Source organism: Oryctolagus cuniculus, chromosome 5, assembly GCF_964237555.1.
Source record: "Oryctolagus cuniculus chromosome 5, mOryCun1.1, whole genome shotgun sequence".
NCBI lineage: Eukaryota > Metazoa > Chordata > Mammalia > Lagomorpha > Leporidae > Oryctolagus > Oryctolagus cuniculus.
This window is the reverse complement of record NC_091436.1, coordinates 164,773,822-164,797,218: the sequence shown is the minus strand read 5'-3', so window position 1 is coordinate 164,797,218 and position 23,397 is coordinate 164,773,822. Positions and strand designations below refer to the sequence as shown.

Below are 23,397 nucleotides of genomic sequence, written 5' to 3'. Positions count from 1 at the left end.
AAGTCCCGGCTGCTCCACTTCCAGTCCAGCTCCCTGCTAATGCTCCTGGGAAGGCAGTAGAAGATGGCCCAAGTCCTCAGGCCCCTACATGCATGTGGGAGACCTGAAAGTAGCTCCTGGCTTCAGATCGGTGCAGCTCTGGCCTTGTAGCCATCTGGGGAGTGAACCGGCAGATGGAAGACCGACCCCTCCCCCCCCGCCTTTCAAATAAATATTTAAAAAGATGTTTTATTTGAAAGGCAGAGTTGGGGGAGGGGTCTTCCATCTGCTGGTTCATTCCCCAGGTGACCACCATGGTCAGGGATGGGCCAGGCCGAAGGCAGGAGCCTGAAACTGCAGTCGGGTTTTCCGTGTGAATAGCAGGAGCCCAGCCTCTTGGGCCACCTTCTGTTTCCTTCCCAGGAGCATTAGCAGGAAGCTGGGTTGGAAGCAGAGCAGCCAGAATTTGAACTGGTGCTCAGAGGGGATGCCAGCACTGCAGGCGGCAGCTTAACCTGCTGTGCCACAACGCCGGCCCCTTCTGAAAGACAGCTAGATGTTGCTTTTCCCCTTCTCTGTCCCTAAATATCGACAGACCAGGTTTTTAGTGCGTAACTTAGTTTCCTATCATAGCTTAAGAAATCTTAGAGAATTTCTGTTCGTTCTTTGGGACAGTTGAGACCTGATGAAGTTGTCTGTAGTGATCGTGGGCAGTCACTCTGAACTCCAGCTGTGTTCCATGTCATCCTAGGACTTAGTAACATTGTAGGAAAACCAGCACCTCCACGTTTCTTGGAAACTTTCCTTCTGTCTCCAAGGAAAATGGAACCCAAGGATGATGACAATCCCTTTCTTGTTGCTATGGTTATCGGGGTCACTTCCTTTGACGCCCCCTACTCCAGAGCTCCCATTAGTGCCTTTGGCATCACTGCTCTTCCTGGTGGACATCTGGACCTCACTGTCACACAGGGAGTGACTCTGCCACACTCAGGCCGGTGGACCAGCCTGTGGGAGGTGTCTGTAGATGAGAGGAGCTGACCTGAGCACAAGATGTGCCTGAGTGTTTGTGTGCAGTTCACAGTTCTAATTCTTGTCCCCTGCCCGGGGCACTTCTGTGACATTTTTTCCAATTTATTTTTATTTATTTGAGATATAATAGAAATCCCATCTGCTAGTTCACTCCCCAAATGTCCACCACAGCCAGGGATGAGCTAGACCAAAGCCAGGAGCCAAGACGCAGTCCAGGTCTCTCACACAAGTGTCGGGGTCCAACCATGTGAGCCGTCACCTGCTGCCTCCCAGAGTGTGCATCGCAGGAAGCTGGAGTCAGGAGTGGAGCCAGGACTCAAACCAGACACTGAAACAGGATGTGTGCTTCTTAAGTAGCATCTGAACCTTTAGCCCAAACGCCTGCCTCTAGCAAAGGCGTTTCTAAACAGATGCTGGGACCAGTAGCGTATTTCGCCTCAACTTCGTTCTTCGATACAGCTGTTTTAAACATCAGTGTGGTATATCCCAATGAAAATGAAAAACTACAATCGTGTTGTAAAAGTTCATTAGAAAATCGAATTAAAAGATATATTTTGGTTCAAATAATTTTGAAATCTGTGTATACTTTTTTCATAATGCACATTTTCTGTGACAGTTTTGAATACCCCCTACGTGCATGAATTTCAAAAATATTTGCACCATAATAAAGTTAGAGTTTAATTCCGTTTTCCATGAACTTTTTTTAGTACTCTGGTATCTTGGTAGTCTGGTGAGTGTCCTATGATTGGCTTTTTCTCAAATGTTTCTTTTCAACTACTTGAAAGAGAGAGAGAGAGAGAGATCGATTGATCTTCCATCTGTTGGTTCACTCCCCAAATGCTTGCAACAGCTGGGACCGGGCCAGCTGGAAGCCAGAAGCCCAGAACACCATCTGGATCTCATGTGATTGTCAGGGGCCCAAGCACTTGAGCCATCCTCTGGTGCCTCCCAGGTTCCTTAGCAAGGAGCTGCATCAGAAGTGGAGTAGCTGGGACTTGAACTGGCACTCGTATGTGGGATGCAGGCATCCCAGGTGGAAGCCTAACCCAAGTGCCACAGTGCCACCCCGATTGGTTTTTGAGAAATACTTCAACCTTGTAGATGCTAAGACATTATATACCCTTACGTAGTGTATATGTGTACATCTAATCATGTGTAATGATATGTAAAGTATGTAATGATACATTAGTGCCTCGGGCGTTATTTCCCAGTGTCATGCGTCTGCCCCCTTTCTGTGGAGTGTGCATTCTAGGAACACCGAGAGCATGTGCTCTTCATGATTGGTTCCCTTCCTGCTTCCTCCTAACGTAGAGGACTGACCCCTGTGTCTCTTCAGATGGGCACCTTTATCCAAATGAGGGCGTAAGCACCGAAATCCCTTCGGTCAAACACAAATTTAGGATCACTTGGTGCAATGAAGGCGTCTCTTCCACTTTGCTGCACTGATCAGATGGACCAAACACAGAACGGGAAACAGCATGGAAGACGAGATCCGGGAAATCATCCCAGCGTTTTCCCTCCTGCTGCCGGATCACTGACCCGGAGGTCCTGACATTCAGATGCAGGAAGGTGGCAAGCATCAGGCTGGTCTTGGAGACCTTTTGTTCTTTGTGTCCTCTGCCCTTGCTAAAGGAGGTTCTGGCTCCAACAGGGCCCGGTTTAGCAGTGCTCCGTTGGGATTGATATGCATTTAGCTACATGCAGCCTGGATTGTATTAATGGCTCTTAAAAGCAGAGAGCACAAAAAGGAGGTCAGAGCCATTTTCAAAAATTGATGTTCAGTTTTGTCATTCTCCATTGTCAGTAAAAGCCATACCATGGTCGGTAGTTTGTAGAGGAGTGTGGGGGTCACGGGCCACCATTTGGGCTCGGAGGCAGACTGCTTGGGCTAAGTGTTGCTTCCACCACTTAACTGCCATGGTGCCTTGGACAAGTTACTTAACTTCAGTTTCCACACCTGTGCAATGGGGACTAATACACAAGACCTTCTGCGTCATTAGTTGGTGTGAAGACTATAAGTAGAATAACATATCAGAGGCACCTGGGACAGTGCCTGGGACAAGGTAATGGTTTAATACTTACTTCTGTTGACTGTTCTTACCGTTCAGTTGTTTGGTTACTGCTTGGCAGAGATTGGAAGCATCAACACATCTTTCAGAGATTTTCATCCCTAATAGCTAAACCCGAAAACCATGTGGGTGCTTCAAGGGGGTGAACCCTGAGCTACTGGGTATATGCTTCCGAGGTCTTAGGCAGTCCTGAGTGTACACCCTGCAGTATGCACTCGTACACCCTAACTACTTAATTCAGTACACATCTGCTTGTGTCCTTGCTTCTCTAAGAAATGTACATTGTGCAGCAGTTGCATCCTTGATGGCATTTGCATTGTGTAAACTGTAGGGAAGTAATCAGCAAATGTCTGTTAACTGTATTTTAGGGGCGCAGTGTTGTGGCTCAGTAGGTTAAGCTACCACCTGCAAAGCCAGCATCCCATAAGGGTGCCACTTCCAGCCCTGGCTGCTCCACTTCCACTCCAGCTCTCTTCTAATCACCTGGGATAGCAGAGGAGGGTGGCCCAAGTGTGTGGGCCCCTACACCCAAGCGGAAGACTCTGGCTTCTGGCTTCTTGGCTTCAGCCTGGCCTAGCTCCAGCCATTGTGGCCATTTGGAGAGTGAACCAACAGATGGAAGATCTTTCTCTCTCCCTCCCTCCCTCCCTTCCTCTGTAACTCTACATTTCAAAAAATGTAAGAAGCAAAAGCTAAATTTTTCTAGGATGAGATAGAGTGATAGCAAAATAGGACTGAATCTCTGCCATAGAAACTTTTTTTTTTTTTTTTTTGACAGGCAGAGTGGACAGTGAGAGAGAGAGACAGAGAGAGAAAGGTCTTGCTTTGCCGTTGGATCACCCTCCAATGGCCGCCGCTGCAGCCGGCGCACCGCGCTGATCCGATGGCAGGAGCCAGGATCCAGGTGCTTTTCCTGGTCTCCCATGGGGTGCAGGGCCCAAGCACCTGGGCCATCCTCCACTGCACTCCCTGGCCATAGCAGAGAGCTGGCCTGGAAGAGGGGCAACCGGGACAGAATCCGGCGCCCCAACCGGGACTAGAACCCGGTGTGCCGGCGCCGCAAGGTGGAGGATTAGCCTATTGAGCCACGGCGCCGGCTTGCCATAGAAACTTTTAAGTTAATGAATTTTAGGGGAAATTAAACATCCCCCCATCAAGATAAAATTAAATTATGAGATTATTTTAAATTGATATTGAGTTATTTAATCATTCTTTCTGTATACTCCAATGGCAAGAATATTTGATATACGCTCATATTCAATTTCAGATTTTGTTTACATGTTATTTGAATCACTATTTCCTTAGCTGTCTTGTTCCCTGACACTGATGTGTCTTATTCTTGTTCCCATCGTGTCTTGCAATCTGGGGAGACTTTGATGCAAGGTGCCCATACTGGACAAGTTTTCCTTAGACATGATCTCTCTTAGCATTGCCTGAAGTGTGGTTAGCTCTGTGGAAGAGTTTTTCAAGCCACATGCGGCCCATTGTGGTCAGTGCAATTGTGTGGGCTTGGCTGTCCTCAGTTTTTCTCTGCTGTTTGGGGGTTAATTGTGAATTCATCAAATGTTCGAGCTGAGAGAGATCCTAGAGATCATTGAGTCTTGCTATCTCATGTTAAGCCCAGAAGGACAAGACTTTCCTGGCCAAGCAAACCCTGCTGGTTTGCACAGAGCTAGCACTAGACTTTGATTAACTGGTAGCTAGATTAAGGGGGATGGGAAGAGAACTCACCTGTGCTGTGTGTCAGGGCAAAGAGGTTTTGTTTCTTGATGTCCCTACAAGAGCTGAGTGTAGCGAGGTGGCAGTCAGGTGAGCAGACACAGAACTGTCGTCTAATCCTCAGCCCGTTGCTGCTTGCCCTACACTGGGATGGTCCAGGCTGGGGACAGGAGGTGACTGTGGGGTAGACACCATCCTGGTGACTTGTCCATGCACACAGTTGTGAAGTGGGCACCTTTTGTGTTTGATGCCTGTGTTTGCATTTATCCACTCATTTGTGTTTCTATCCATGACCCATTCATCAAAAAACACTTACAAGAACCCAAGCTGTGCTGGCCAGCAGACACACTTGAATGCTGCGTACCAGGGGAAGAATCAAGGCCTTGACTTTCAAGTAATTTATAGCCTCACTGAAGAGGACAGGTGTATGAAGAACGAGGCACAGAGATGTGTTAGAAGGACTGATATAAATATGACAAGGTACACGGAGGACACGGTTTCATCCCAGCTCAACTCCCCTGAGCTTTTCACAGATCTTTCCTGTGTTAGTGAACAGAGTGGACTTGAAAACACTCCTCCTCAAGGGTATTTTAGGGCAGGTGGAATCTTGCTTTGCTCCCCTACCCCCACCCTCCTCCTCTCAGCATCCTCCCTCTTGGGTTGGGAAGCGTGTCCCAGGTGTGTCATTTCTCAAAGCCGCCCTAGGGTGGAGCACAGAGAGTGCCACCCATCAGTCCCGCACTGCCTGGCTCACCGTCGGGCCACACTGCTCAGTAAGCCGTTCAGTGATTCAGCCCAGTGCCTCCTGGATGCCAGGGGCTGTGTGTCCAGTGGGGAGCAAAGACAGACCTGGTGGATGTGAAGTGACAGCTGGGTAGGCGTCCACACCGTAATGCTGTAAGAACAGTGAGCAGGGGAGGGGAGGGGGCTGAGGAGCAGCCTCAGCCAGGCTTTCTGGGAAAAGCAGTGGGTGATGCTGAAGCCAGCCTGCGCTGGGCCTCGACAGCGCGGAAGGCTCTCTCGTTTTAGCAAGGAGCAGTCAGAGGCCCTCTCGTTTTAGCAAGGAGCAGTCAGAAGGCCCTGGGATGCTGACACAAGAGATGCGGCTCAGTTAGGTTTAGTTTTGGAAGCCGTGAGTCTGGCAGGTGTGTGCAGGATGGATTAGAGGGGAGAGTGGGGCCGTGTGCCCAGGAGGAAGCCGCAGCAGAGGTACAGGAGACGGTGGTGTCTCCTACTGAGGCTGTGGGATCCCTACTGAGGGATCCAAGAAAGATGAAAACTGGAGCTTCCCACTTGACCGACTGAAGTCTGAAGGTTGGCACAAGCGTGCGCCTGTGGAACTGAATGCACAGTGCTACCGTCTGGCGGTCGACGACCTCGCTGTGAACACGTTGCGCAGGCAGTTTGGAGTCGTCTGGAGCTTAGGAGAAGACGTGGGGACGGCCCTGTGCATGGGTGGGTAATCTTCATTTAGAACATGTTTGCAGCTGAGAGTATGGAGAAGCTGGACTGGAAGATACGCAGCGGGAAGAGCCAGCAGGCTCTGGGTGCGTCTTGAGGGACTCGTGCAGTTAGTGGCCAGGGAGAGGACAGTTAATCCGCTTGGGGCATGGGAGAAGCAGGACAGAGGGAAGGAGCAGGTGCATGGGAGCTAGGGAGCCAGGCAGGGCAGGGTCCAAGGCGGTGGAAGCAGCCCGCACATGGAAAGCTGCTGGGGGGCTAACGGAATGACTCCAGAGAGCGTGGAGGCCATTTGTGACCGCGGAGATGTGATGCTTCTTAGGGGGCAGAGGCAAGGTTGGCGCCAAGTGTGCGTCAGTAGGCTGAGAAAAAAGTGATCAAGGGAAGCAGAGAGACGAGGTCTTGGAGGGGTCGAATGGGTCAAGAGAACTTTTCTAAGAATATGATAAACTCTACAGTGTACAAAGGAGATAGAAGGATCTACAGAGAGAGAGAGGAGGGAGACCCAATGCTGCAGCGTTCCTGAGACGGCCGGGCCGGACACTGGGATCCGCAGGTTGAAGGAGGTGGAGAGGACCGAATGTGTGGATGCGGGCACTGCAGGCTTCTCAGCCCACCACAGGGTGCTGCTGGCTTCAGTTCGCTCCCTGACATGGGTGCAAGGCCCGTCCACGGGTAAACACAGGGAAGGGTAGGTCACACTGGAAGGGGCGTGGTGAGGCTGTGGAGAACATGGGAACCAGCTGGGGTCGGGGGCGGAGGAGAAGCTGCGCCCAGTGCGGTGCAGAGATCTGCTGGGCTGTGGTTTGGCACAGAGCCTCCCCGAACCCCTGATCTGCCCCGGTCCGCTTCCTTCTGTGGGAGATCTTTCATCGAACCAATCTCTTGAGAAGCCAGCGTGTTCAACTCAACAACCGCTACCACAAACACTCTGCCGGAAGTGTGCTACCGTTGCCCATGGGCTTCCTTCCTGGGCTTGCCTTTGACACTGATCGGGCTGCCGGGGTCCTCACTGACTTCTTCCCGAGGGCTCCCCACTGTACTTGTAACATCACAAGCCTGGTGGTCGGTTTGCTTTTTCCCCAATCTTCTTTTCATCCTGGCAACTCTTTTATTACAGGCTGTACTCCTCATTTGTTCTGTCTTCCCCATCCTTACAACGTGTTGCCCACGATATCAGTATGGTTGTTCTGTGTGCGTATTGTTACTTCGGTTTTGCAGGGACTTCCCCGGGAATGGCAGGCCTGTAGTTGATGAAATCTGACAATCATCCTTGTACCAGCCCCGCGCTCTATGTTAGCCACCCTCAGACAGCCTCGAGGAGGGAGCCGCCCACACTGCCAGCTTCCACAGCTTCGTGTCGCCACCTGTTCCATCTTCCCAGCGTGGTGTCCCGGAGGGAGGCCTTGCTGACTGAGGCCACTGCCTTTGCTGGCATCTACATCTGAACTTCCTTAGGAACAGATGTCACTAGATCCATCCAAATGTGTGTGAAGACACATAATTCTCCATCAGCTATTTGCCAAAACTGTAATTATCTAAGAAATCCATGCTAAACAGTCCGTTTTCGGGTCCTTCAGTGAGAAGCCAGCGGTACAAATAGCGGTGTGTAGCAGTCAAGAGACAAGGGTCCGTTCATCCCAGCTGGGGATGGATGATGCAGGGGTCACTTGCTAGGCCTGCGTGGCCTGGGCAAGCTGAACTTTATGCCCCGGTTGACTTCTCTGTGCAATGGATATTAACCCTCCCGTCTCATGTGTGATGAGTTTACCCAACGTAATGCCCGGCCACACCGCGTGCCCGATGCGTCCTCTTACATCAGTTTAGGCGTCGTGACGGAGCTTCCGCGTCTGTTCTCTTGCGCTGCCTCCACTCGTTGGCAGCTCTGTTTAAGAAGCCCTTTTCCTCTGAGTCACGTACAACCCTAAAAGTAGGTTATTCTGTATCTAGTTTTTCACAGTGTCTAAATGAATGCTGTCCACAGGATTGAAAATTACAGAGCATATGGGGGTTTATGTATCTACTCCCACGTAGGCACTAACCAATATCTGTTCCCTTTGTGTTAAAAACCAACCCCTCTGGGCACCAAGTGGCCCTTTGATGCAGGGAGTATCTTTAGCCAGCTTGACACAGATAAAAACATATTCTTTTTCAGCTGCTTTAAACCATTTACCAGTGGAATCAGTTGATTGAACTTTCAAAACACACACACACACACACACACACCCTCACTCCTCTTTTAGTCTGTTTGGATGGAAGCATTTGCTGTAAGGAGCCAGTGTTATTCACAGCCGCTCTGTGCTCCCTTAATTGAAAAGCCTTGACATTGGCATTGGAGAGGGCTCGCCTTTGCGGCCACCAGCAGACAGCTTTCTGCAGTGTCTTGTATTGTTAATGACTCAGAGAATGTTTTCCCCCCGATGAGATCAGAAGCAATCCACTAAAGGAAAAGTGGAGGGAACTTGAGAGCCTGAAACAGCGAAGAGGAGGGATGTGAGAAAACCTAAAAAAAGACAAAGGTTGGTGTGGAAGCAGGGGTGGTGCGGGCCCTGCCACAAACGTGTCGTTCCTCCCAGCCCAGCTACTTAGAGTCCTTTCTCCAGAGGTGCGAGAGCTGAAGAGCAATGCTGGCGGAAGAACAACGAGAACGCCTTTGAAATGATGGAGGCGCCAGACACGGACGCGGAGTCCTGCCCCGGTCAAGGAGAGGTTCCTCCAGCACCAGTGTTTGCTTCTGACCCTGTCGGTGTGTTTGCTGGGGGTGCCAAGGACGGACCGGCTCCTCGCTGCCCACGGCCAGGTCCGGCTGGTGCTCAGACGTCTCCACGGTAGACAGCTCTGTTGGCAGCCTGCAGGTGCCGCCCTCTTCCGCCCTCCCGAGCATCGATCCGCTGTTGGCAGCTCAGGCTTGGAAGCCCAATCTAAACACAAATCAACTGGCTGCTTTGGGGTGTTAAAGAAAAAGGAAAACCTTCTCATTTTAGAAATAGAAAACTTAGCGTCTCCTGTGCTGGTTCAGGCTCCGTTCTCTGAAAAGGTTTCATCTCTATGTTAATTTTACACTGAAAATAGGAACTCCCCTGTGCTAGAGGGGGAGAAGAAGAGCCAGGAAGTCGAAGATTATCTGGGTCCTGAGAGAGGTCCCTTTAATATTTAGCCCATGATGAGTTTGCTATGGCAAGTGGCTGTCTCGACCGAGTCCCATTAGAAAGTGTCCTCAAGCAGCCCAGGTGGCCTTAGGGGAGCCACGGGCCTCACCTGCCACCCAGGACGTCAGCTCCCCACCTGGGACGTCTGCACGGCTCTTCCTTCCTCGGGCGGTGACTTCCTTGGAAGGTGCAGGTCCCAGTGTTGACGCCTTGTGATTTCATTCACCACGTCTGAAGTAAATAACTCACAAAACACCACGTCCAAAGTGCGAGGCAGCCTGCAAGTCCATGACTGCAAGTTTTTTTTTTTTTTTTTTAAGATTTATTTTATTTATTTCAAAGACAGAGTTACAGAGAAAGGTAGAGCCAGAGAGGTCTTCCATCTGCTGGTTCACTCCCCAACTGGCCACAACAGCTGGAGCTGCACCGATCCAAAGCCAGGAGCCAGGAGCTTCTTCCAGGTCTCCCACATGGTTGCAGGGGCCCAAGCATTTGGGCCATCCTCCACTGCTTTCCCAAGCCATAGCAGAGAGCTGGATCAGAAGTGGAGCAGCTGGGACTAGAACTGGTGCCCGTGCGGGATGCCTGCACTTCAGGTCAGGGCTTTAACCCGCTGCGCCGCCGCGCCACAGCGCCGGCCCCTGCAAGTTCTTTGAATAAGAGGCTGACCTGGTGTTACGGTTAGCTCTAGGTTTGTCTGTTTTTCTTAATAGGACAGGAGATCTCTGTTCCTTCAGCGTCAGTGTGGACGTTCCTCAGAGTAGGCACACAGGGTGTGTGTGTGGAATGTCCCAGCTGTGACTTCTGGAGGTTCCTGGGGCTCTGTCATCCAACGGCTCAAGAGTCGTGTTGGCATTGCTTACCCACTGATCCACAGCAGTGCCTCGGAACGTGGCCTGCCAGTTCTCTCCACCTGCTTTCCTGAACCCTTCTCTGCGGTATGATGCTGTCTTTTTGTTTTCTTTGTTGTTTGAAAGAGACAAAACTGAATCCACTTGTTGCTCCCAGGGCAGAAGACTGGCAGGAGGGAAATTATAGAAGGTTGCCCTCAACGCCATGCAAGGAGCTGTGTAAGGGGGGGGGGGGGGCACATGTGAAAGCAAGTCCCTCGTCCTTGTTGAAGCAGAGCCGGTGGCCATCTAAGACTTTCTTTGTTGTCTTAATTTTATTTATTTGAAAGGCTAATGACAGAGAGGGAGCTTTTCCATCTGCTGGTTCAGTGCTCAGTAGCCCCAGCAACCAGGCTGGGGGAGGCTGAAGCCAGAGGCCAGGAACTCCATCCTGGTCTCCCACCTGGATGGCAGGGGCCCACGGACTTGGGGCATCTTCGGCTGCCTTCCCAGGCACGTTAGCAGGAAGCTGGGTCAGGAGCAGGGTAGCTGGGACTCAACCTGGTGCTCTCCTGTGGGATGCTGACATCACAGGTGGCAGGTTAACGTGCTCTACCCCAGCTCCGGCCCCCGACATAAGACTTTTGGTCTGAGGATGCCCACCCCGAGACGCGGCTGACTGACTGCTCGGCCCTGACGTGCGGTTTCCCAGCCTGTGATGGCAGTGGGGAGATGTGGTCTGCTGTACACACAGTGGCTCTGTGGTGGTGTCCACGGTGGCTGGGCTGGCAGCCCACCCTGGGGCAGTGAGGACGCACAGGTGTGCTGACTGGACAGGCGAGCCACACCCCTTCTCGGCGGGGAGGATCTCTGGGAGGTTTAGGGCTCACAGGCTCCGCAGGGGCTGGAGCGGAGACGGTGAGGAGACCCAGGGACGCACAGGCGGCGGGTGTGGGTGAGGTGCTTTCTGCGGGCTTGGTAATAATGCATCAGCTTTATGCTTCTATTGTATTCATTTCCCCTCACACTGGAACATCTGAAGCAGTACCACGTGGCCCCGGGCAAGCATTTTAGTGACCGGGAATAGAGAAAATACATGATAAACAGTTTCTGAAAACATAGGGACTGAAATGCATTCAACTATTTGGAAAGCTAATAGAAACGTGCATCTTGCTTTTAACCATTTCCTTTGTGGTTTAGCTGTGCCCAGCATTGCCTCGGGAGCTCAGAGGAGTACGTGAAGAGCCTGTCCCCAGCCAGCTACTACCAGGAGGCAAGTCAGCATCATGGGGAGCTTCCACTCCTCTGGGGTGGGTGCTGGGAGGGGCTTGGAGAGAGGGCAGCTGGACTGGTAGAGGCACTGGCGTTGAGGAGGCGCAGAGAGGAGGTGTGTCCTGCTCCAGGTAGGACCTGGAAGGAGGAAGGGTGTTCATAGCCGCAGAGGCGTGGGAGACTGCCCTTGAAAAGCCCACGGTGCCTGTTGGTTCACTGCCGTTGGCGAACCCCGCAACACTGCATGCCTTCTCTGCCGTGCCCTGAGCTTGGAGTGGTCGCTACGCAAAGGAGACTCCAGTCACTCTCCCACTGAGCTGTCTTACGCAGAGGAACGTGGCTAAGACTCCCCCATGTTTCTTTGCTTTTGTACAGAGTGAGGCACACCAGTGTGCTTAGTCAGCACCCGTTGATAAATGACTGCTGCAGGGCCTTGAATGCTCTTGGAGTTAGAACAACTGCCACCCAGATGCCCCTGTGCGTTCCTACCGGGCGAGCAGCCAGCCCAGTCGTACAAGAACAGAATTAGGTCTTCTCCTCTAAGTGCCTGGAGCTCCAGGAAACTTGCCAGTTGCAAAGGAGAGAGAGCTGTTGAATGCTTAGTACATGAGGAGTTTGCTATGGACCAGGGATGTGCAGTGCAGATAGAAAGACAAAGAGGGGCGAGCCTTGTGGTGCAGCACGTTAGTCTGACACTTGTAGTGTCTGCATGCCGTACAGGGACACCAGCTTGAGTCCCAGCTGTTCCACTTCCAGTCCAGCTCCCTGCTAATGTCCCTGGGTGGGTAGTGGAAGATGGCCCAAATGCTTGGGCTCCTGCCACCTACTTAGGAGACCAGGAGTGAGTTCCTGGACCCTGATTTTGGCCCAGTCCAGACCTGGCTATTGCAGCCATTTGGGGAGTGAACCAGCTGATGGAAGACCTCTTTTTCTGTCTCTCCCTCTTCCTCTCTCTCTGTTTTGCTGCCTTTCAAACAGCTAAATAAATCCTTTGAAAAAAATCAAAGTAATTGAAGTATGACAAAGAGCAAATGCAACAACTCAAAATCTGGAAAAGAAAAATAGATTATCATTTGACATTAAAGGTTACCCCTTAAAAACTAAACTGTCAAAACCAAATGTAGAGCCAGCCGGCTAAAGCCATAAAACGATAGAATGTCAAAGCTAGCTGAGAGCTAAAGCAGTCCACCCGAACCTGTCACTTTATTGGTGGGAACTTGGGGGCCCAGTGAGCTGAAGACGCCAGCATCATCTGATGCGCATCTCTCTCTGACTGTGTTGACAGAGTGTACCCGCACCATAACGTCAGTGGGTTGAAAAAGACAGATGCTACTTCCTCTAAAAATATGTTGGCTCCTGGTGACCAACTCTTGGAGCAAGAGATACACTTTCTAGTGTCGATGTGGAAGTGCATCTGTGGCATGCGGGTTTCCTGAGCCACCAAACTTGTCCCCAGCTGCCTGCGTCATCGTCTGTGGCCCGCGCGCCTCTCCCACCCGTCATCAGAGCGGTCCTCCTGGCTCTCCTCCCACTGGCTCCTGTAGAAATCTCTGGCAATAAACAGGAGCCCTGCAAACACATGAGAAGCTTCTACATTTGGCTTTTTCCCTCGAGCGATGGTATGAGCTTTAGTAGCTTCAATGAATGTCGGGTTTTATTTAGACATGTTGATGACTTGCTTATAACGTGAAGTCTGTTTTTTCTGTTTTGTATGTATTTTATGACCAGCCACGTAAGCAAATATTTATTTTCACTCTTGTACTGTTGGCCGGCTGACATAAATGACACTGTGCAGATTCAAGCTTGGAGTTAACTGCCTTTGAGGAAGCTGGGCGGGGTTCTCCAGCAAGCGTGCAATGCTGAGATAGCGACCACTGGGGCGTTCCAGCTAAACAGCCAGAGAAACCAGAGGGGAGGAATCCCCGAAGTCTGCTTAACTAAAGGAATTTGGTATTTGATGTTTTTGATACTTTTTATTTTTTTAGATTTTATTTATTATTTGAGAGGTAGAGTTAGAGAGAGAGAGACAGAGAGAGGTCTTCCATCCGCTGGTTCACTACCCCAAATGGCCGCGAGGGCCAGAGCTGAACTGATCCCAAGCCAGGAGCCAGGAGCATCTTCCAGGTCTCCCACATGGGTGCAGGAGCCCAAGCATCCTCCACTGCTTCTGCAGGCCACTAACAGGAAGCTGGATCAGAAAAAGAGCAGTCAGGACTCAAACCAGCACCGATATGGGATGCTGGCCTCGCAGACAGAGGGTTAACCTTCTATACCACAGGGCTGGCCAACTATATAATTTAAGCAAGACATTTAAGCTATTAATAATTATTACTACTTCTAAAGATTGATTTATTTGAAAGGCACAGTCAGAGAGAGAGAGAATGAGAGAGAGAGAGAGATCACTTTACAAATGTCAGCAATGGCCAGGGCTCAGCCGGGCTGAAGCCAGGAGCCAGGAGCTCCATTCCGGTCTCCCACGTGCGTGCAGGGGCCCAAGCATTTGCTCCATCCTCCACTGCTTTCCCAAGCACATTAGCAGGGACTTGGACCAGAAGTGGAGCAGCCTGGTCTCAAACCAGTACCCATACGGAAAGCCGGCATTACAAGTAGTGGCTCGACCTGCTACACCACAACACTGGCCCCTAATTATTAATTATTATTATTATTTTATGTAGAAATAACCAGAGCCAAAAATGGATGACCATGAAGGCATATCCAAGTTTAAACCTGATTTTACATCTCTATTGCCATGTAACCTTGAGCAGGTTACTTGACTTCTCTGGACCTCAGCTGTTTTTCCTTGCTATGAAGGTGATTCTACACAGTGCCCCAAGAGGATTGACGTCTGCTGCCTAGCACAGGACCTGAAAAAGCAAGCACATGTCAGTCCCCTTAGCCTAAGAAAGAGCAGTCCTGGAATGGGAAAACAGAAGGCATTTCCTGCCTCTGAAGAGCCGCTGTGGCCTTCCGTAACACTGCCTTGCTGACAGGGGCTTGAATATCCCATAGCTGGCCTCCGTCCACAGGACCGTGTGAAACTGACATAGGGAATCCATCGCTGCTTAGAGACAAGTTAGTCTGCTCAGCATCTCACCTTGTCCATTATGTCACTCAGCCAGTGTCCTTTCTATAAAACCCTTTGTGAAAAATGTCTTCAGAGGTAAATGCCAGGAGAAAGGCAGCTCACCTCAAGGGGCAGGGAAGTTTGATCTTAAGAAATTTGGAACTGACCGTTGTCCCTTAGACCGTGGCTGGGAGCAGCTCAGCCTGCCCTACCCATGAGCCTCCGCGGCTGGCTACCTGCCCTGCCCTTCTTCCCTGATCGCGGGTGATCTATGCTTTCTTATACCGCCCCTCGCCATGCTGGCACCTGTTAGGAGAGAGGGTTTGACATCGAGGCCTGGCGTCAGAGGCACAACACAGGAGTTCCAGTTCCCACCCTGCCGGTCGCCCCATGCAGAATGAGACAAGGCGCTGCGCGGGCAGGAGCACCTAGCGCCCTGTCCAGATTGGACGTTGGGTCCGTGAAGGGGTTGGTTGGAGAAGAGACAGAGTTCACTCGAGCACACCTCCTGCCGCATTGTCAGCTCTCGTCTTCCATCCCTTCCCCGCCATGGCTGGCTCATGACCTTCGTGGGGAGTGAGAAGGAAGTGGGCGCCAGGGGTCCGGCTGGAGAACAGCGCCAGCGACACCCCACTCCTGTGTCCACGCGTTATTCATACGCACACACTTTATTGTACACTGTCTTCTGTCAGCCTCTTTATAGAATGAAGCAAAGCTGTAAACAGTTAGATACAAATGTAGCATCCTAGCAGGACATACGCTCAAGTACAAGTGACTGTGCCCCAAGTGCACGGACATAAAAGGGCATTCAGTGGCTGGGGCTGGCCACGGACAGTTTGGTCATCGGTCAAGTTATATTTAGGTTTCTTCACTCAAGGAACATAAATCAATACTGAGCAATTAATTTGTGGTTAGCAGGCAGTACACCCCACTAATCACTGCAGATGTCAGACACAGGAAATTGTCTAGTCACAGGGCTGTGTCACCTTCTCAGCTGTTAGCTTCCTGAGAACGGAGACAATGTCTTACTGTTCTTGATACTTCTAGTTCTTGGCCACCAGCCTATGCACAGTGAGGGTACGAAGGGTGACTGGATAAAGGAGAATTTCTGTTTTTTTTATCCAAGAGGCAGAGAGTGACTGAGAGAGAGAGTGAGCGAGCGCACTCTCATCTGCTGATTCACTCCACAGGAGCAGGGCTGGGCCAGGGTGGGAGCAAGGAGGCAGAACCCCAATTACTTGAGCCATGGCTGCCGCCCCCCGCAGTTTGAATTGGGGAAAAGCTGGAGTCGGAAACCAAACCCAAGTACCCTGCTGCGAGATGCAGGCATCTCAACCCCTAGGCTGAACACCTGCTCCTAGGAATTTCTTGATGGGGAGATTATTCAGAATAAACGAAGTGTAGAATATCATAATATCTTATGAGGAAAGGTACTTTGGACAGGTTGCTGTTAGTTGTAGATTGTTTCGGAAACACCAACTGTTCCCCTAACCAAACGCTGCTGAATGGGATGCTGCTGTAATGGATAGACACACGTGATTTCTCATCTGCATACACAGCCCTGAAACTCAATTACAGGTTGTTTTTTACTTTTTTTAAATAAACATACTTTTTATGCATTTCCATTCAGCTGATTCTCTCAAAAAGGTCATCATCCGACTTACTGCTCATTTCCTTAGCAGGCTCTGTTCTGCTGGAGTAATGTTCAGTCAGGGCCCTCGTAACGCTCCCTAATTCCTAATGAAGACTGAAGTCGATGTCTTCGCTGCCCTGTCCGCCCCTGAAATGCTTTCGTGTTCAGCGTCCTCACTGCGCTCACCCAAGCTCATGCACTCGGAAGCCGCAGTCCTGCCCAGCTCTGTGAAAGATCCCAGTGCTCACGTGCTCTAATGAATAATGAGTGTTAGCGAACTCATTATGGTAAATCCTTAGGTGATTACTTTCTGCCTTAGTTAGGGGACTTGTGTATGGCAGCATAAGCTAAAATTATTCCATCTCAAGACAAGCCCTGAGGTGGCTGTTAGACTTAAATATAATTCACTTGCAGCATGTTTATTGTGGTTAAATTTAACTAATTTAGGGCCTGCTGGTGGCCAACAGCTGAGGAGGAGGAAGGAGTCCGTCAGAAAGAAAGAGGAGGCTGCACGCTGAGCCCCCAGGACGTGACGTGGGAGCTGCTCCCACTCTGTCTCCGTTCTTCCTGTCCCCGCAGTCCCAGGGCTCTGCGCAGGAAAGCGCAGGAAAGCGGACGCCCTCAAAGAGCCCAACGTGTGCATCCAGAGGGCGGTTCCACTTTACAGGTGCTTGCACCAACGTCACGCCTTGATTGAAGGGTCCGCCCTGCTGCGTGAGAACTCTTCCGAGCTGTGTCTTATCTATCACCCAGGACGCCCACAGGAGAAATCACGGCATGCGAGAGCTGAGGGCTTCTAGCCCTGAGCTGCCACCTAAGTAACCGCCTCGGATCACCGCTGGCGACCGTGCCCCCGAGGGCAGGACCGTGTCAGGAGAGGAAGCAGAATTCTGACCGTCGTGGGGAAGGTGGATTAGAGGAAAACTGCGCCCTACTGCTCCACACAAACATCCTCTCTCTACTCTGGGAAGATGTGCACCGTCCTAATTGCTCAAGAAAAGGTAGCAGCTGGAAAACGTCCAGAGGAAGACAAGGATGTGAAGGCAGGAGCCAGCAGGTAGCTAGAAGCAGAGCTGGCACGGCGGAGCCCTCCACTGGGAAGACAGGAGTGGAGGGAGGCGTCTCCGAAATGTGGAACGTAGAGTGGGTTCCGTGGGCTGCCTTCAGCGTGCAAAGCCAGTGGGGCGGGCATCCCCACCCTGAGACTCTCGTGGGCAGCTGCCCCGCCTCACCGTCCTCTGTCACATCCCAGCCCTTCAGTCCTAAGGTGGCACAGGCGACGTCTGACTCTTCATCCGACATTCTTCCCGCCGCGCCGCGGCTGCTTCCCTGGGCCCAGCCTCGGCTGAAAACTCCCCTTCTCCACTTGGCTCAAACAGATTTTGGCCGTAGAAGCGGGTTGTGGCTTTAACGGGCAAGCCGTGGTACAAAAACTACGTGGGTTCCGTGATTTCAGGGACGCGTCAGTTCCTGAATTGTGGTCTCAGTTCCGAAGCTTTGGTGGAGACTACGAAAATCGAGGAAAATTGGAGAAAGCTGGCCGATGCCTCCCTCCTCTTCCTCCTGCAAACCGCCTCCCTCCACCGCCTTAAAGGCAGCACCCAGAGTTTCAGTGTAGCTGAGTCACGGCTTGGTGGGATGCAGGGCTAGGCTGCGTCTGCACCTGTCAGCAGGAGGTCATGATGCAAGCCAGGTGGGGTCGCCACAGATGACACGTGTTCCTCTCTGTTCCTGCCCTGGGATTTGGGGCCACCACGTTCTGCACACTGAGAGGGACGCTGAGCTGAGCCAGTGCAGCGAATGCACTCTGGGCGCTCCTGCCATGACACACAGCATTCCCAACGCTCGACTGGGGCCAAATTCAAGTAGTTCTCATCATCAAACACCTGCAGAACCTTTAGCTGCAGCAGAAACATGCCTCGTCCGCCTTTGCAGCTTGGCATCAAGTCAGCTCACCAACCAAGCCGCCCTGCACCTGCACTGTGCCCCAGCCAAAGACAGCAAATATTAAAATAGATGTGATCCTCAGCCTAGGAGAACTCAGGGGAACACAACCAACGGGAGAAGCACCCTGCCCTCTCCACGTCGACCTCGGTCATGTGTGCACTGCGAGGCAGAAGTCATGCTGCCTCTCACCTGGCACAGGGCATGCGGCACGCACGGGGGGTCAGTGTTGTCTGTGGAACCCAAGTGAACAGGCTGCGCCTCCCCTGCTTCTGCTGCCAGAGGCCTCAGTCAGAACAACCTTCCTGCATCGCGTCCCGGGGCACCCCAGCCACAAGGCCGCGCTGGCGCAGGCTGCAAGGGTGCGAGAGGAGATCCGTGTTAGCAAGGGTGCAGGGCCAATGCTTTCAGTTTTAAAATGGGACTTGGACAGTACAGAATTCTGTGCTTCCTGGCATTTGTACCAAAGTCAGCTCATCTTAGGCTAGTTGGACTCGTGCCAGCCCAGCGGAAGTGAGGGGCAGCTAGGAGAAGCGGGAGGGCTCTCCAGGAAACGAATCCGCTCACCGCCAGGCCAGTGGTCCTGCTTTAGACAAATTCAGACCTACAAGACAGTGTAGAGCCAGAGCACCCAGGACAAGGTCCCTATGCACAGTCAGGCTGAGACCTCCCCAGCTCTTAACACCTGGGTATGTCTCGTACATAGAGGGAATTGTAGAAACCACTGTGGGTGCAGATGAACTCACATAATGTGTATTTCTATTCCCTGAGGCGGAAGGTACACGATGTTAGCCATGCCCACGTCTGGGTAGTAGGATTACAGTATTCTTTAATTAAATTTTACAAGTTATGTACTTGAAAGGGAGCGTGACCAGGGGGCAGGGCAGAGGAGGCGAGGAGAGATCTTTCATCTACTGGTTCATCACCCCCTCAGTGTTCATAACAGGCAACCTGGGCAGGCCAGAGCCAGGAGCCAGGAACTCAATCTGGATCTCCCACATGGGTGACAGGAACCCAAGTACCTGGGCCATCGTCTGCCTCCCAGGCATCTTAGCAGGAAGCTGGATGGGAGGCAGAGGCAGGACTCAATGCCAAGCACTCAGATGTGGGATGTGCACATCCCATGTGGCAGCTTAACCCACTGTGCCACAACACCGCCACCTTTTTATCTAGGTTATTTGAAAGGCAAAGGGACAGAAGGAGAGAGAGAATTTATCTGAACTTTTAAGTCATCTATATGAATTAATCATGTAATTTCCTAACCCACCCAAATACTGACCAAGATGTTGAAGTGAGCCTTACAAGGTTTGGTGATCCAGCCAAAGTTTTATGTAAATGTCATATTCCAGCACTGGCTTAGAAACCACTGTGCCTGAGGATGTGTCCTCCTTTTTTTTTTTTTTTTTTTTTTTTTTTGTCAGTTTAAAAATGACTATTTTCAGACAGTACAGTTTCATCTTTAAAAAAAAGGAAAGCAGATGTCACAAATCAGAAAAAATTGTTGTGTCTTGATAGATTCGCACCATTTGTTTTCTTTGCCTCTAAAACTAATGTTGGTAACAGCCCAAATGGCCAACTTCACTTGTAGATGTTCTCATAGAGTCAGCTCCTGTTAAGGATGTGTCTGATAGAAATGGTAAGAGAAACCTGTTGGTCGGATGTTGGTTCCAATTGGCCAAGCAGTGAAGGACATTTGGACCTGCGGAAGCAACAGCCTAGACACTGGAATTTTCCAAGGCAGCTAGTGTAGATAGGGAGTGGTGATCTGAAAGTTAGGTTTTATGGCACAGCTGGCAAAATAATTGTGGTCATTCAGACTGTGTTCCCTGCCATCAGCCCTGTGGGTGCCCAGTTTCTTTGTTCTTGGCTTGGGTTCCTAAGGAGGGGTGGGAGTTGGTGGGGAGAGACATCTGCCTTCCCCTCTTACAGGAATGCTTCTAATCTAAATGAGATCGATACTGTTTGATTCTTCTGGGAGAAGTACTATTTTTGCCAGTTTCCACGTTATAAAAATACTTGTATATGTGGAACTGTGGCATTTTGTACTCAGAGGGATTTTTTTTTTTTTTAAAGAAATTGTCTGGTCTGGTTTCTTCATTATATAAAAGAAGCAGTTGAGACCAACACAGGCAAAGGGGAGTGCCCAGAATCTCAGGAAGTGGTGAGTGGTGGAGCCGGGGCCAGAGCCCACTTCTCTTTTCACTGCTGCTGGTATCCTGTGCTTTACTAGGATTTCCCAATCGCCATGGGGGGTTTTTACAGCAATGCTTTCTGATATGTATCTTTTAGGGGGAAAAGAAAGAAACATTATAGCGCCTACTGCAACATAGGTGAAGAAGGTGTTTGATAGGCTTATGTATATTCACCTATTTTGTCTATTAAAACTATGTAACACTTGCATTCATAGAGGAAGAAAGGAAAGAAGGAAGGGAGGAGGGAGGGGAAGGGGGAGGGAGGAAGGAGGGAAGGGACTGGGTTGTGTGCAGCTGGTCACAGCAAGTGTGCTGTCATTCAGCACAAGGACTTGATTTTCATGTGTCCCCAGTCTGTATGGCTCTGTTCAAAGGAAGGCACTCTGCAGAGGAATGACTCAGAGTGTGAGAAGAAAACAGAATCCTGTCCAGCGGAAACCTTACCAGAATGGTTGAGATGAGCAAACCATGCACATATATGAGGTACTCAAAGACCTTGTGGAAAGATAAGTTCAGAAAAGTTTTGGAAATCCATGCATAGTTTTTCCGAAGTACAAATTTTCCATGAACTTTCAAAGACCCTGTGTGTGTGTGTGTGTGTGTGTGTGTGCGCGCCCATGTGCTTGCATAGACGTGTGGTATTGTCTTCAGGAGCTCTTTCTTTAGTCGTGAAATGTTACCTGCCATTCCATATGTGCCAAATGTAGGGTTAAAAATAGTACTGTTAGGGGCCGGCCTTTGGCATAGAGGGTAAAAGCCACTGCCTGTGACACTGGCACCCGTACAGGTGCTGGTTAAAGTCCTGGCTGCTCTAGTTCCAATCCAGCTCCCTGCTAATGGCCTGGAAAAAGCAATGGAAGATGGCCCAAGTACTTGGATCCCTGGCACCCACACGGAGACATGGGTGAAGCTCCTGACTTCAGCCTGGCCCAGCCCCAGCTGTTGTAGCCATCTGGGGAGTGAACCAGCAGATGGAAGATCTCTGTCTCTCAGTAATGCTTACTTGCAAATAAACAGAATTTTTAAAATAGTCCTGTTAAATTAGGATAAATCATAGAACAAGTGTGTTAAGGCTGTTACTCAATAATTTTACAGTATTTCTTTGTTTTAGAGTTGCGCTTCTAAGCTTCTCATATTTCATTTTGTAAGAGTAGTAATGAAAGGGCTTGAGAGAGCTGGTCTTTACCAAGACAGAGCAAGCAGTTCAGAGATAAATACGATGAACCTGGACTAATTCGTAAATAAGCTGCAGAAGGCTCTCCGCGTGCTTCCGTTGGGCAGCGTGTCAGGTGGAAAGTCCAGTTCCGCCGTGTTTTCCCCATCACAGAGCGCTTCCCCAGTCGTCTGTGGGAAGTCCGGTTCCGCCGTGTTTTCCCCATCACAGAGCGCTTCCCCAGTCGTCTGTGGGGAAGTCCAGTTCCGCCGTGTTTTCCCATCACAGGGCGCTTCCCCAGTCGTCTGTGGTGTGTAGTGAGCAGCCCTGGAGCCGTAACCGCGGCGTATGCTGCGCTGCACCTCTGGTGACAATCAGTCTTTTCCTTCCACCTACAGAGCCTTTGACTTTGTTTATTTGAATACATGAGGCATTTAAAGAACAAATTAAAGACAGCTACTGTTAAATTAGCCTAGGCGCATGTGAAGAAGTAAAATAGCAACCCACCTGACTCAGGATTACAACACAAGTCTCTCTTCCTCCAACCGAAGAAACTTTGTTTCGACTTTAACTGACGGGCAGTATTTGTACTTATTTATGGAATACATGAATACAGTGTTATGATGTGACATGTGTATACGGTGTATAGTGATCGGACCAGGATAAAGAGCGTTTCCATGTCCTCACCAATTCTGTGTGTTGGGAACACGGTTATTGCGAAGGATACAATGGCTTGTTGTAGAGTAGACTCACCTGCTGTACAGTTGCACATTAGCAACAATTCCCTCATCCAGCTGTATTTTGGTACCCATTATCCACCATCTGTTGTTCCCCCTCCCTCCATGCATCCTCACCTCCAATGACCTTTGTTCTGCTAGTTCCATGTTAGATCAGCCTTTTTAGCTTCCACAAGTGAGTGAGGACGTGCAGTATTTATATTCCTATGTCTGGCTGACTCCACTTAACAGAAGATTCTCCCATCCCATCCATGTTATTGCAGGGGATAGGATTGCATCCTTCTTAATGACTGAACAACGTTTCTGTGTGTGTGTGTGTGTGTGTGTACTCTGGATTTTTCAGTCCATCATCCACAGGTGAGCATTTTTCTTGATTCTGTGTCTTGACTGTTGTGAATAATGCTGTGATAAACATGGACGTGAACATGTTTCTTTGCTATAATGATCTCATTTCTTTTGGATGTATACCTAGCAGTTGGATTGTTTCCAACAGCACCTAAGTAGATGTTGGCTTCAGTTAGGAAGGAAACTCACTTGAATGAAGCGTGAGATGAATGAAGGGTCTTTTATTGAATTAATTTATCTGATTCTTCACTTTCTCTCCTAGATGCTCAGATTAGGCCATAGCCTTCTATAGGATTTTCTACTTGTTAAAGACAAACATCAAACATATTAAAGTGGATACATATTCAGAAATGCAGACTTGTAACACCTTTCATTTTAAAGCCATGAGGCGAACATATTTGATTGCACGTGCCTGTGGTGTCCTAGTCTGGGATCGGCCGGCTTCTCCATAACATTCTAATAGACCCATTGCAGACCCAGAGCCAGCTATAAGGACATTTACACTGTCACATTAAGCTGAAGTGTTTGCCACGTGCCTTAGAATAATATATTAAATGATTGCAAATAGGATTTTCTGTAAAAAACAGCTCAAAGCAATTGAAAGAACTCTATATGGAGTCATATTTCTGAATGTGAAAATTTCATTTTGTTTAATTATCTTTTAAGTGCCCCCAAGCTTAGTAGGGCTTATTCTGTGTTTTCGTTCTATGTTAGTAACAGAAAACTTTGGTAGTCAGTCTTCAGTGTGCACCCCATCTTACGGCTCTCAGATGCCCTCCCTCCCTCTGGTACTGTCCCCTGATATTCGCTGCTTCCTGCAG

The 23,397-nt window shown here is 50.2% G+C and overlaps 1 protein-coding gene across 16 annotated transcripts in view; it reads left to right on the top strand.

Moving 5' to 3' along the window:
• Positions 1-23,397, top strand: part of FARS2 (phenylalanyl-tRNA synthetase 2, mitochondrial) — a 496,231-nt gene that overhangs the window by 379,174 nt on the left and 93,660 nt on the right. For 7 of the 16 annotated variants that reach the window (XM_070074464.1, XM_051855888.2, XM_070074456.1 and 4 more), the window contains one exon: positions 11,437-20,557. The exons of 8 other annotated variants lie outside the window; for them this stretch is intronic. In XM_070074464.1, the coding sequence (XP_069930565.1) occupies positions 11,437-11,671 (235 nt within the window). In that variant the 3' untranslated portion in view covers positions 11,672-20,557. Of the gene's footprint in view, positions 1-11,436; positions 20,558-23,397 lie in introns of those variants that run through there. One more of the 16 variants, XM_070074465.1, reaches the window with a different exon arrangement.